The sequence below is a fragment of the Cucurbita moschata genome, unplaced genomic scaffold, assembly GCF_002738365.1.
Source record: "Cucurbita moschata cultivar Rifu unplaced genomic scaffold, Cmos_1.0 Cmo_Scf00010, whole genome shotgun sequence".
Classification (NCBI taxonomy): Eukaryota; Viridiplantae; Streptophyta; class Magnoliopsida; order Cucurbitales; family Cucurbitaceae; genus Cucurbita; species Cucurbita moschata.
Genome location: NW_019268526.1, coordinates 5,122,249 through 5,134,361, shown reverse-complemented (window position 1 = coordinate 5,134,361; position 12,113 = coordinate 5,122,249). Strand labels below are relative to the sequence as shown.

The window sequence follows — 12,113 nt, the reverse complement described above, 5'->3', positions numbered from 1 at the left end:
TTTTTTTTTTTTTTTTTTTTTTTTTTTTTTTTTTTTTTTTTTTTTTTTTTTTTTGTAAAGAAAGTTCTTCTACGAGCCTATTATTTCGGGAAAAAAAGGAAAAAAAAAAGCCTTTTATTTCGAAGAAAATAAAATGTTGTTTTAAAATTAGATTTTTGTTTGGAGGAAATAGTCGTCCACCGAAAGGTCAAACTACTCCAAATCTTACGTAGGTTCTTATGGTTCACAGTGGGCCCCCACACTCTATATAATCCCAACGTACTCATCCACTTATCCTTATTTAAAAAAATAAAAATAAATCAATTAAAAAAAAAAAAAAACAGAAATATGAAATATGCTCTCACGACATTGGTGATCTTACTAGCAGTTTTTGCACCCATCTCCTGTGCTACAACAGAGGTTCCTGCAGAAAAGTCGCGATTAGAAGCTTGGTTTTCGGAACATGTGAAGCCCTTAGCGGCGCGCAAGGCGGATCTTGATCCCGCCCTTGTGGCCGCTGAAGAAAGCTCCACCGTCGTGAAAGTAAGGGCCGACGGAAGTGGAGATTTCAAGACTATCACCAAAGCCATTGCCAGCGTTCCTGTTGGTAACACCAAGCGCGTCGTGATTTGGATTGGAGGAGGGGTTTATAAAGAGAAGGTTACGATCAATAGGAATAAGCCATTTATTACCCTTTATGGCTCTCCTAACAATATGCCAAACTTGACATTTGATGGAGACGCTACAAAATACGGCACCATTTACAGTGCAACTTTGATAGTTGAGGCTGATTATTTCGTTGCTGCAAATCTCGTGATTGAGGTAATTTGTTATTTGTTAATTAAATGCGTTTTGGGTTAATTGGGTGTCGTTTTTTGATAATTTTTTTTTAATACAATCAGAATTCATCTCCAAGGCCGGAAGGGATAAAAGGAGGTCAGGCATTAGCGGCAAGAATCAGAGGTAATAAAGCTGCAATTTACAATTGCAAGTTCATAGGATTTCAAGACACCCTGTGCGACGATGACGGGTTGCATTTTTACAAAGATTGCTTCGTCCAGGGCACAGTGGACTTCATCTTCGGGAAGGGAACGTCCCTTCATTTGAACACTCAGATGAACGTGGTGGGAATCGGGGGATTGGGAGTGGTGGCAGCTCATTCAAGAGAAAAGGAAGATGACCCGAGTGGATATGTGTTCGCGCATTGCAGCATCACAGGAACAGGGGGGAAAAACACTTATCTGGGAAGATCATGGAGGCCATGGTCTAGAGTTGTGTTCGCCTACACCAGCATTGCGGACATCCTTCATCCTGAAGGCTGGGACGACATGAACAACCCCGCTTATGACCATACGGTTTTCTACGGAGAATACAAGTGTTCGGGGCTGGGAGCGGTATCCACCGGCCGTGCCAAATTCGGGAAGCAGCTCACTAAAGCACAAGTGAAACCCTTCATCAACCTTGATTTCGTGCACGCCCACAAGTGGTTGCTTCCTCCTCCCAAACTATAGGCTTTCACAATTGCAGGAAGAGTGGCAATATTCTCACATACACCAAATAGGTTAATGGTTAATTAGCTCATTCCTTTTCTTTTTTTTTTTTTTTTTTTTCTTGACAATAATGTAACCTTATCCATTCATTTTGAATTGTAATGAGAAATAAATAAAATTCTATTTCGGGCTCTGTTTCACTATTCATCATCCCCTACACAGCATGATACGCCCAAATTTTGAGGTTAAGGTTCCTACTCTGTCCAATCCGACTTTTGAAGTTAAGGTCCCTACTTGATGTCTAAGTACTTACTCGTGGTCCCTACTCATTGTCCCGATGCACCATCCAACAAACCATATCATGTGTGCATTGGAAGGGAAACAAAAAGGGATGATGCATCATCCAGCAAACCATATAATGTGTAGATTGGAAGGGATGTTGGAATGCGTAAAATGACTGCGCTTAAAATCCTATTTAAATATAACCTGACTACCTCCCGAAATCAGGGAAGGGAAGGGAATACAGGGTCCTCTTCAGTCGCTTCTCTTTGGGCTGCCTTGAATTCCCCTCGGCCGACTGATTGATCTGATCCTTTCTTTCTTGCTTTCACTGCTCTTTCTCCTTTACTGGTATGGAGTCAGATGCTAGAAAATTCATTTCTAATAGATAATGCTACAAAGAAAATCGATACACTAGTTCCTATTATTACTCTGCTTGGATCATTGGCTAAAGCGAAATTTTGTAATGTGTTAGGGCATCCCATTAGTAAGCCGACCTGGATCGATTCGTCGGATTTTTCTATTATTGATCGATTTGTGCAAAAATGGTCACAACGCATCGTGGAGAGTTTGCACCGGGAGTTGCTCTTCTAATAGATCTACAAGCTCAATCTATTAGATCTACAAGCTCAAGGGTGTGTACATAAAATATAGTACCCCATATCGAAGTGCAGTTGCTCTTCTTCATCAACCTAAAACCATACAGATGGAAGAAGCCCAGAAATGTGATTTCTTTTATGCTGTTAACGATCTCTTTTAGGAACAAACCGTGTTTGCAGATGCCCCGAACAGAGTACACTGGAAATCGAGTTCAAATATATATATATATATAATTCTTTTGATTTGTTAAGATTTCAAATCAAATTTATTCAAAATGCAATGGAAAAAGAATTTATAATTTGAGGACAAAGAGTTTATAATTTGAGGACAAAGAGTTTATAAGAAACATTATTGTTGAAAGGGAAAGAAAAGAAGGAATGAGCCAATAATAATCATGAACCCAATTGGGTGCAGAGAGAGTGTTAAAAATCTTATGCCCTCCCTACAGCTTGGGGGGAGGAAGCAGCCACTTTTGGGCCTGCACGTAATCAAGGCTGAGGAACGGTTTCACTTCTGCATCACTCAGCTGTTTGCTGAATTTTATGCGGCTGCTCGTCTCCGCTCCCGGCCCCGAACTCTTATATTCTCCGAAGAAAACCGTCTTGTCGAAATCAGGGTGGTTCATGTCGTCCCAGCCTTCAGGATGAAGGACGTCGGCAATGGTGGTGTACGCAAACACAACTCTGGACCAAGGCCTCCAGGATCTTGCCAAATAAGTGTTAGGCCCGCCCGTGCCTGTAATGCTGCAATGCGCAAACACATACCCACTCGGGTCGTCTTCCTTTTCTCTTGAATGCGCTGCAATCACTCCCAATCCCCCTTCTCCCACCACATTCAGCTGACTGTTCAAATACAGGGACGTTGCCTTCCCGAAGATGAAGTCCACGGTGCCTTCGATGAAGCAATCCTTGTACACATGCATCCCATCGTCGTCGCAAAGGGTGTCTTGAAACCCTATGAACTTGCAGTTGTAAATTGCGGCTTTATTACCTCTGATTCTCGCCGCCAATGCCGGACCTCCTTTTCTCGCATCCGGTCTTGGAGAAGTGTTCTGATTTTATTCAAAAATTGATTAGAAAACGACACCCAATTAACCCTAAAAGGCATTTAATTAACAAATTACCTCGATCACGAGATTGGCAGCAACAAAATACTCAGCCTCCATGGTCAAAGTTCCACTGTACACGGTGCCGTATTTTTTGGAATCTCCATCAAATGTCAATTTTGGCATATTCTTAGGGGAACCGTAAAGGGTAATGAATGGTTTATTTCTCTCGATAGTAAGCTTCTCCTTGTAAACTCCTTCTCCAATCCAAATCACGACGCGGTGGGTGTTACCGGCTGGAACGCTGGCGATGGCTTCGGTGACAGTCTTGAAATCTCCACTTCCGTCGGCCCTTACTTTGACCACGGTGGCGTTTTCTTCAGCGGCCACAAGGGCTGGATCAAGCTCCGCCTTGCGAGCGCTTAAGGGCTTCACGTTTTCGGAAAACCAAGCTTCTAATTGCGACTTTTCTGCGGGAACCTCTGATGAAGGAGAGGCGGAGGTGGCGCCTGCGGGGGGATCCGGTGAAGTAGCAGCGGAGGGGCCTTCTGCGGAAACCGGTGTAGCAGAGCAGGTGCCTTCTGCGGAAGCCGGTGATGCAGCACCGCAGTTGGGTTCTTCGGAAACCGGTGGTGTAGCAGCGAAGATGGCTGCGAAAGCGGCTAGGAAGATAACCAATCTGGTGAGAGCGACGGCATTAATGCAATATTCCATAGTTCTGTTTCTCTTTTAATTAATTAATTAATTATTTTATAGTTTACTTTTTAAATCTGCATTTCGAATAACGGTGGGGTCCGTTGAATTGCAGGAATCAGATGGGGATTATATAGCAGTGAAGCTTAAGAACGGAGCAGTTTATGCTTTCCGTTTTAGCTGCCGCACTTTAAGAGATTGGTTAAACTACAATTAAACTAAATCTTAAATTAGACAATAAATTTTCTTTTAAAAATTATTTTATCAGATTTAACCAAATTCATTATTTCATAAACAATATCTCTAATGTTTCCCATTTTACGAGATAAAACAATTTTTTTTTTTTTTTAAAGAGAAGCATATACTTTATTTCTCTTTTTAAAAATTTATTCGTTTATTAATTTTGCTAACTTGGTCTATTTATAAAATGAGTAACAAAATATAAATATATATATACATATCTTACCCTCAAAGCTATTACTACGAGGAGTACGTAAACATTTCTATTTAGATTCTTCCCGTACTTGTACTTGTTTTAATACGCATGCCTAAAAATACAATATGATCGGCCATAAACAAAATATGGAGTGACAGTGTAACATTAGAGTAACCTCTCTTGTTAATTATTTATTTCTTTATTTGGAAGAAAATAAAATGTTATTTTAAGATTACATTTCTTTTTGTTGGGAGGAAATAGTCTTCCACTGGATACGGAAAGCTAAAACTGATCCACAAATGTTAGGGAGGTTCTTATGGTTCACAGTGGGCCCCATCACCCTATATAATCCCACCTTCTCCATGCAATTCAACGTACTCATCCACCCATCCTTAGTTTAACAATAAAATAAATCACTTAAATATGAATATTGCTCTCACAACATTGCTCATCTTCCTAGCAGCTTTTGCACCCATCTCTTCTGCTACAACAGAGGTTCCTGCAGAGAAGTCGCAGTTAGAAGCTTGGTTTTCCGGACATGTGAAGCCCTTAGCCGACCGCAAGGCGGAGCTTGATCCAGCCCTTGTGGCCGCTGAAGAAAGCTCCACCGTCGTGAAAGTAAGGGCCGACGGAAGCGGAGACTTCAAGACTGTCACCGAAGCCATTGCCAGCGTTCCAGCCGGTAACACCAAACGCGTCGTGATTTGGATTGGGGAAGGAGTTTATAAAGAGAAGCTTACGATCGAGAGAAATAAGCCATTCATTACCCTTTACGGTTCCCCCAAGAATATGCCAAAATTGACATTTGATGGAGATAACAAAAAATACGGCACCGTGTACAGTGGAACTTTGACCGTGGAGTCTGAGTATTTTGTTGCTGCCAATCTCGTGATCGAGGTAATTTGTTAATTAAATGCGTTTTAGGGTTAATTGGGTGTTGTTTTCTGATCAATTTTTGAATGAAATCAGAACACTTCTCCAAGACCGCATGCCGGAAAAGGAGGTCCGGCATTGGCGGCGAGAATCAGAGGTAATAAAGCCACAATTTACAATTGCAAATTCATAGGGTTCCAAGACACCCTGTGCGACGACGACGGGATGCATGTGTACAAGGATTGCGTCATTGAAGGCACCGTGGACTTCATCTTCGGGAAGGCAACGGCCCTGTATTTGAACACTGAGCTGAAAGTGCTGGGAGAAGGGGGATTGGGAGTGATTGCAGCGCATTCAAGAGAAAAGGAGGACGACCCCAGTGGGTATGTGTTTGCGCATTGCAGCATTACAGGCACGGGCGGGCCAAACACTTATTTGGCAAGATCCTGGAGGCCTTGGTCCAGAGTTGTGTTTGCCTACACCACCATTGCCGACATCCTTCATCCTGAAGGCTGGGACGACATGAACAACCCTTCTTTTGACAAGACTGTTTTCTTTGGAGAATATAAGTGTTCGGGGCCGGGAGCGGAGACGAGCAAGCGTGTAAAATTCAGCAAACAGCTGACTGAAGCACAAGTGAAACCCTTCATCAACCTTGATTACGTGGAGGCCAAAAAGTGGCTGCTTCCTCCTCCCAAACTATAGGCTTCCACAGTTGCAGGAAGAGTGGCAGTATTCTCACATACACCAAATACCTCTCAGCAATCGATTGGGTTCATCGTTAATTACCTCATTCATATTCTTTTTTTTTTCCCCCCTAACAATAACATGTCTGTAACCTCATCCATTCATATTGAATTGTAATGAGATGAAATAAATAAAATTCTATTTCATGGACACTGCAAACCTGGTGTATCCAAACCGATTAAACGCACACTAGACTGTTTGTTTATAATGAATTTGACATTGTAATAACCTATCAGATCAAACGAATTCTGCCAGTAAACCACCTGATTCAAATCCCTCTGCTCGATCATCAACCACAAAAGCATGCAGCTGGTCATGAATCTGAACCCAACTACAGCCAGGGCTCTTTTTCGCTCCTCTAGACTTCATAAGTTCCCTAATCCTGTTTACCTCATCCCATCTTCCTGTTTCTGCATGCATGTTTGCAAGAAGAATATAGTATCCACAATGCTGAGGCTTTAGCTCAAATAACTGCTCTGCTGCCTTGCACCCTAGTTCAACGTTTCCGTAAATTCGACAAGCACCAAGTAGAGCTCCCCAAATATTTGAATCGGGCGCTATCGGTAGTCGCCGAATCAGCTCTGCTGCCTCTTCTACGAAACCAGCACGCCCGAGTAGATCCACCAGACATGTATAGTGCATTTCAGTGGGTTCAAGATGTTGAGCTAACATCTCGCTCAAGTATTGCCAACCACGTTCAACTAGTCCTCCATGACTACAAGCTGACAGAACTGCAATATATGAAACTAAATCATATTGCACTTTATCATCCCTCATTGCTTCAAACATATTAATTGCAGTTTCCAACTCTCCTATCATTCCATACCCTAAAATCATAGTATTCCAAGATGCTACATCTTTGAATAGAATTTGATTGAAGATCTTACAAGCAAGGTCAATTCTTCCACATTTTGTATAAAAGTCCAATAGGGAGTTTGAGACAAATAGATGAGAGTTAAGATGATTTCTTAATGCAACACCATGAATCTCTTTACCTTGCTTGACTGCAGCTAGGTTTGCACATGCTGATATGACCCCCATAAAGGAAACGACATCAGGCTTTTTACGAAGCAGCCTCATTTCTGAGAACAAATTCAGAGACTCCAAGCAATCGTTTGTTTCGGAATATCCTGTAATTAATATGTTATAAGAAACTTCATCTTTATGGGAAGTGTTAAAGACGTTTCGAGCAGAACGAAAGCAACCACATTTTGCATACATGTCGGTCAGAGCATTGGTTACAAACAAATCAGATGTTAGTCCTAAACGAACGCCCATGGCATGTATTTCTTTGCCAGGACCAAGGTGACCCGAACGTGCACAAGCAGGAAGAACATTGGTAAAAGTCACTGCATTGGGACGTTCTCCACTCTCTTGCAATAGTATTACAAATCTTATTGCTTCCAACGCGACCCCATTTAGAACATAATTAGCTATCATAGCGTTCCAAGAAACTATGTTCCTTCCATCCATGTTGTGGAATATGCTAGATGCCTCAGTTGAGTGACCAGACTTGGCATACATATCGATCAGGGAATTTGCAATGAAAAGATCAGTTTCTGTTCCCATTCTCATACTGAACCCATGAATTTCTTTTCCTGCTTTGAAACATTCAAGCTCAACAAACACAGGAAGAATGCTCGAAATGGTGACCGAGTTCGGTTTAGTTCCTGCATCGATCATCATCCTAAAAACATCCAAGGCATCCCGGAAATGACCCTTAAAAGCTAGACCATTGATGATTGAATTCCATGAGACTTCATTCTTCTCAATTATCTCATCAAAAACTTGCCATGAAGCTTTCACACTCCCACATTTCCAATACGCATCCACAAGTGCATTGCAAGAGGTTACCAAAGAATCCAAACCAACTTTCACAATGTAACAATGAATTCGTCTTGTCATCTCCTCGTCTTCAAGGCCAGCAGAAATGGGTAAAAGACTAATAACACTCACCAAATTTGGTTGAATTCCGGACCTCAAAGTCATCCAAAAGTAATAGTTACGAGCCTCCCTATAATCCCCATTAACTGAAAGGAGCCCAATAACCGTATTCCACGAGACGACATCTCTCTCAGACATTTCATCGAACACCTTTTTAGCATCATTTAAGAACCCACAATTCCCATACAGCATCAACAGCGTATTGCCAACATAGACATCAGAATCAAAACCCAACTTAAACACAACCCCATGAACCTCCATACCCTTGCAAATATCAAGCGAATCAGAACATATCTTGAGAACAAAAGGAAATGTATGGTCATCGAGTTGAACACCGAATCGAACCATCCTGTTGTACGTCTCCAACCCATCAAGCGTCCCATTCCCAGCAATGGAGTGAGCGCGAATCAAGGTATTCCACAGGAACGCAGTACGACAATTCTGGACAGTTTGATGGAACAGAGTACAGAACGATTCTGGGTGCTGAAACTTGGCGTAATTAAGAATAAGGGAAGCACAGAGTGATACACTATGAGGAAGCAAGCCATTGAGAAGGCAAATGGCGTGGACTTCTTTGGTTTGACGAAGCGATTGAGCGTTGAAGCACAGGGTGAGGAGGTTGATGTGAACGGAAGAATTTGGCTCTGTTCTTCGAACGAAGTTTCTGAATTGGAATCGAGCGATTTGAGCGAAGTGAAATCTAAAGCTTCGAATACAAAACTGTAACATTAAGGCGGGGAATATGGCGGAATCATGAAAGCAAGAGAGCTTGCGGCCGTTTGCTGTAAATTAGCGAATTTCGGCATTGCTCTGTGCGGCCCGCCGGTTACTGTAAGAATGTGTGTCAGGTTGGAGGGTAGTTTATAAACGAATAACACTCCAAGCACAGAATAAAGATATCAAAGTTTACGATCAAAGTAGATAATATCGAAAATTTTAAATTATTATTTTTTTAAATGTTTGTACATAAAATTTAGCCATTTAAATAATATTTTGACATTAAATTAAAATATACTGAAACATAATAAATTATGTTAAGAAAATTAAAAAAATTAAGGATGTAATTAAGGGACATAATCAGAGTTTGACATTCCACTTAATATCTGGACTTTGAAAAAGGGGAGTTTAGAGTAATTAGAGGGGAAATGAAGGGTATATTAGAAAATATATATATTTTTTGTTTGGAGGAAATAGTCGTCCACTAGATACGGAAAGCTAAAACTAATCCACAAATGTTAGGGAGGTTCTTATGGTTCACAGTGGGCCCCATCACCCTATATAATCCCACCTTCTCCATGCAATTCAACGTACTCATCCACCCATCCTCATTTTAATAATAAAATAAATCACTTAAATATGAATATTGCTCTCACAACATTGCTCATCTTCCTCGCAGCTTTTGCACCCATCTCTTCTGCTACAACAGAGGTTCCTGCAGAGAAGTCGCAGTTAGAAGCTTGGTTTTCCGGACATGTGAAGCCCTTAGCCGACCGCAAGGCGGAGCTTGATCCAGCCCTTGTGGCCGCTGAAGAAAGCTCCACCGTCGTGAAAGTAAGGGCCGACGGAAGCGGAGACTTCAAGACTGTCACCGAAGCCATCGCCAGCGTTCCAGCCGGTAACACCAAACGCGTCGTGATTTGGATTGGGGAAGGAGTTTATAAAGAGAAGCTTACGATCGAGAGAAATAAGCCATTCATTACCCTTTACGGTTCCCCCAAGAATATGCCAAAATTGACATTTGATGGAGATAACAAAAAATACGGCACCGTGTACAGTGGAACTTTGACCGTGGAGTCTGAGTATTTTGTTGCTGCCAATCTCGTGATCGAGGTAATTTGTTAATTAAATGCGTTTTAGGGTTAATTGGGTGTTGTTTTCTGATCAATTTTTGAATGAAATCAGAACACTTCTCCAAGACCGCATGCCGGAAAAGGAGGTCCGGCATTGGCGGCGAGAATCAGAGGTAATAAAGCCACAATTTACAATTGCAAATTCATAGGGTTCCAAGACACCCTGTGCGACGACGACGGGATGCATGTGTACAAGGATTGCGTCATTGAAGGCACCGTGGACTTCATCTTCGGGAAGGCAACGGCCCTGTATTTGAACACTGAGCTGAAAGTGCTGGGAGAAGGGGGATTGGGAGTGATTGCAGCGCATTCAAGAGAAAAGGAGGACGACCCCAGTGGGTATGTGTTTGCGCATTGCAGCATTACAGGCACGGGCGGGCCAAACACTTATTTGGCAAGATCCTGGAGGCCTTGGTCCAGAGTTGTGTTTGCCTACACCACCATTGCCGACATCCTTCATCCTGAAGGCTGGGACGACATGAACAACCCTTCTTTTGACAAGACTGTTTTCTTTGGAGAATATAAGTGTTCGGGGCCGGGAGCGGAGACGAGCAAGCGTGTAAAATTCAGCAAACAGCTGACTGAAGCACAAGTGAAACCCTTCATCAACCTTGATTACGTGGAGGCCAAAAAGTGGCTGCTTCCTCCTCCCAAACTATAGGCTTTCACAGTTGCAGGAAGAGTGGCAGTATTCTCACATACACCAAATACCTCTCCGCAATCGATCGGGTTGATCATTAATTACTTCATTCACATTCTTTCTTTTTTCCCCTTTAACAATATCGTTTCTATGACCTTATTCTCAATTATTGTCGTCAAATTATACGACATCGTATTGTAGTATGATGACAGTTTTGTTTGAGAATAATATATGGATCATTTTACTTAATTGGTATATTTTTCATTACATTTTGAACCGACAAATAAAACTATCACTATAAATCTAAGATTAAAACTAAGATTAAATCTAATATTAAATCTAAGATTAAAACTAAGATTAAAACCAAGAGTACATAAAAAAAAATTTTAAATCAATACAAAAATTGATCGGAAAAATTTAGACCTAAAGCACAAGGTACGTAAAAATAGTTCACGAAGCTTCTAAAAAGAAGAAAAAAAGAAAGCCTAACCTAATTGCCTATTTTTTTGAGTCCCAATCCAAGTGTATCTGTTATGTGAATCATAATTTACAGTACCGTCAATTTGGCCGCCGGCTGAACTCAGCGGCATCTGATTGATGAGGCGGACTTGGTTTCACCACACCACGAAGATGATCGATTCAAGACTGTAAGGCTTTTAAGTAAACGCAAGTAGATTTCAATTCATCGAGGTACACATTTAGAAACATATCATTCGCCGGAACAATCAATGTGCTGCCGCTTTTAAGAACACGGTCAACAAATCTTGCTCCGAGTTGCCCTAGCGTGAACACGATATCAAACGATTCGTTCACAGAGGAGAATCGCGGCAAATAGTTGTTCTCTACTACTACATCGGATCCCATTCTTCTCCGATGTTTGAATTGGATCCTGCAATCAACACAAGGCTCCGGTAAGTCGTAGAATTCTGGTTTGGTCATAGAGTGAGGCTTTTTGGAATCGAACGAGAGGAATTTTCCTTTGTGGTTGAAGACGGGACCAATGTGAGGAATCAAGAGGAAAATCACAGCCAGAAACAGAGATGGAGACATTACTCTTGCGATTCTTGGTTGAGGAGCCGCTAAAACGGCAGCGTTTTGCCCAAATCTTCTTTCGCTTCCGCGATCAAAATCCAATGGATGATTGGAGAAGAAGCTTCCCGGACTTTATTCAATTGAATACAACCGATCGAATAGCATGTTAATTTATACAAGTTTTTTTGTCATTATTTTTTTTTCCAAAAAAAAGTTAATTTTATATTTTCTACTTATCTTTTTATGTTTTATTGCATTTCTTCATATAATAAGGATTTTCTTTCCACATTCTTTTATCTTTTTAAATTTTCTTTCTATCTAGATTTATAAGAATGATTCGTCCCGTCCCCTCTCCAACTTAGGTAGAATCTCATATATAAACTTAAGCTTTAGAATTTATGTATACTTTTAGATCAAACATAAAATTGATTTTATGGTATTATATTTCATTAAAATAAACCGTCATGGTCATGAGCCTAAGGAATCTGAGACTTCTTATTTGAGT

At 41.2% G+C, this 12,113-nt stretch overlaps 5 protein-coding genes across 8 annotated transcripts in view; 3 read left to right on the top strand and 2 right to left on the bottom strand.

The window, feature by feature from the left end:
• LOC111448705 (pectinesterase PPME1-like) overlaps window positions 1–4,107 on the bottom strand; it is a 24,797-nt gene extending 20,690 nt beyond the window's left edge. The window contains exons 1-2 of one of the 2 annotated variants that reach the window (XM_023088411.1): window positions 3,472–4,107; window positions 2,681–3,399 (exon numbers count right to left, since the gene is read on the bottom strand). In XM_023088411.1, the coding sequence (XP_022944179.1) occupies window positions 2,791–3,399; window positions 3,472–4,107 (1,245 nt within the window). In that variant the 3' untranslated portion in view covers window positions 2,681–2,790. Of the gene's footprint in view, window positions 1–2,680; window positions 3,400–3,471 lie in introns of those variants that run through there. The other variant, XM_023088412.1, reaches the window with a different exon arrangement.
• LOC111448286 (probable pectinesterase 48) lies at window positions 328–6,142 on the top strand. Its single transcript, XM_023087781.1, has 3 exons — window positions 328–801; window positions 882–1,524; window positions 6,109–6,142. Exons 1-2 carry the CDS (start codon window positions 328–330, stop codon window positions 1,488–1,490), a joined length of 1,083 nt encoding a protein of 360 aa, XP_022943549.1. The 3' UTR covers window positions 1,491–1,524; window positions 6,109–6,142.
• Window positions 4,521–10,831, top strand: LOC111448706 (probable pectinesterase 48). Its single transcript, XM_023088414.1, has 3 exons — window positions 4,521–5,419; window positions 5,492–6,134; window positions 10,606–10,831. The coding sequence occupies exons 1-2, from the start codon at window positions 4,946–4,948 to the stop codon at window positions 6,098–6,100; spliced, it is 1,083 nt and encodes a 360-aa protein (XP_022944182.1). The 5' UTR covers window positions 4,521–4,945; the 3' UTR covers window positions 6,101–6,134; window positions 10,606–10,831.
• LOC111448704 (pentatricopeptide repeat-containing protein At4g14170-like) lies at window positions 6,209–8,916 on the bottom strand. Of its 2 annotated transcripts, XM_023088410.1 has the most exons (2): window positions 7,138–8,916; window positions 6,209–6,873 (listed from the first exon to the last, which is right to left on the bottom strand). In XM_023088410.1, exons 1-2 carry the CDS (start codon window positions 8,813–8,815, stop codon window positions 6,380–6,382), a joined length of 2,172 nt encoding a protein of 723 aa, XP_022944178.1. In that variant the 5' UTR covers window positions 8,816–8,916; the 3' UTR covers window positions 6,209–6,379. The 2 variants fall into 2 exon arrangements, with proteins under 2 accessions (XP_022944178.1, XP_022944177.1); XM_023088409.1 differs by having other exon boundaries at window positions 6,209–8,916.
• On the top strand, window positions 9,257–10,831 carry LOC111448707 (probable pectinesterase 48). Of its 2 annotated transcripts, XM_023088416.1 has the most exons (3): window positions 9,257–9,916; window positions 9,989–10,626; window positions 10,659–10,831. In XM_023088416.1, exons 1-2 carry the CDS (start codon window positions 9,443–9,445, stop codon window positions 10,595–10,597), a joined length of 1,083 nt encoding a protein of 360 aa, XP_022944184.1. In that variant the 5' UTR covers window positions 9,257–9,442; the 3' UTR covers window positions 10,598–10,626; window positions 10,659–10,831. The 2 variants fall into 2 exon arrangements, with proteins under 2 accessions (XP_022944184.1, XP_022944183.1); XM_023088415.1 differs by having other exon boundaries at window positions 9,989–10,831.
• Window positions 10,832–12,113: the final 1,282 nt, after the last annotated feature.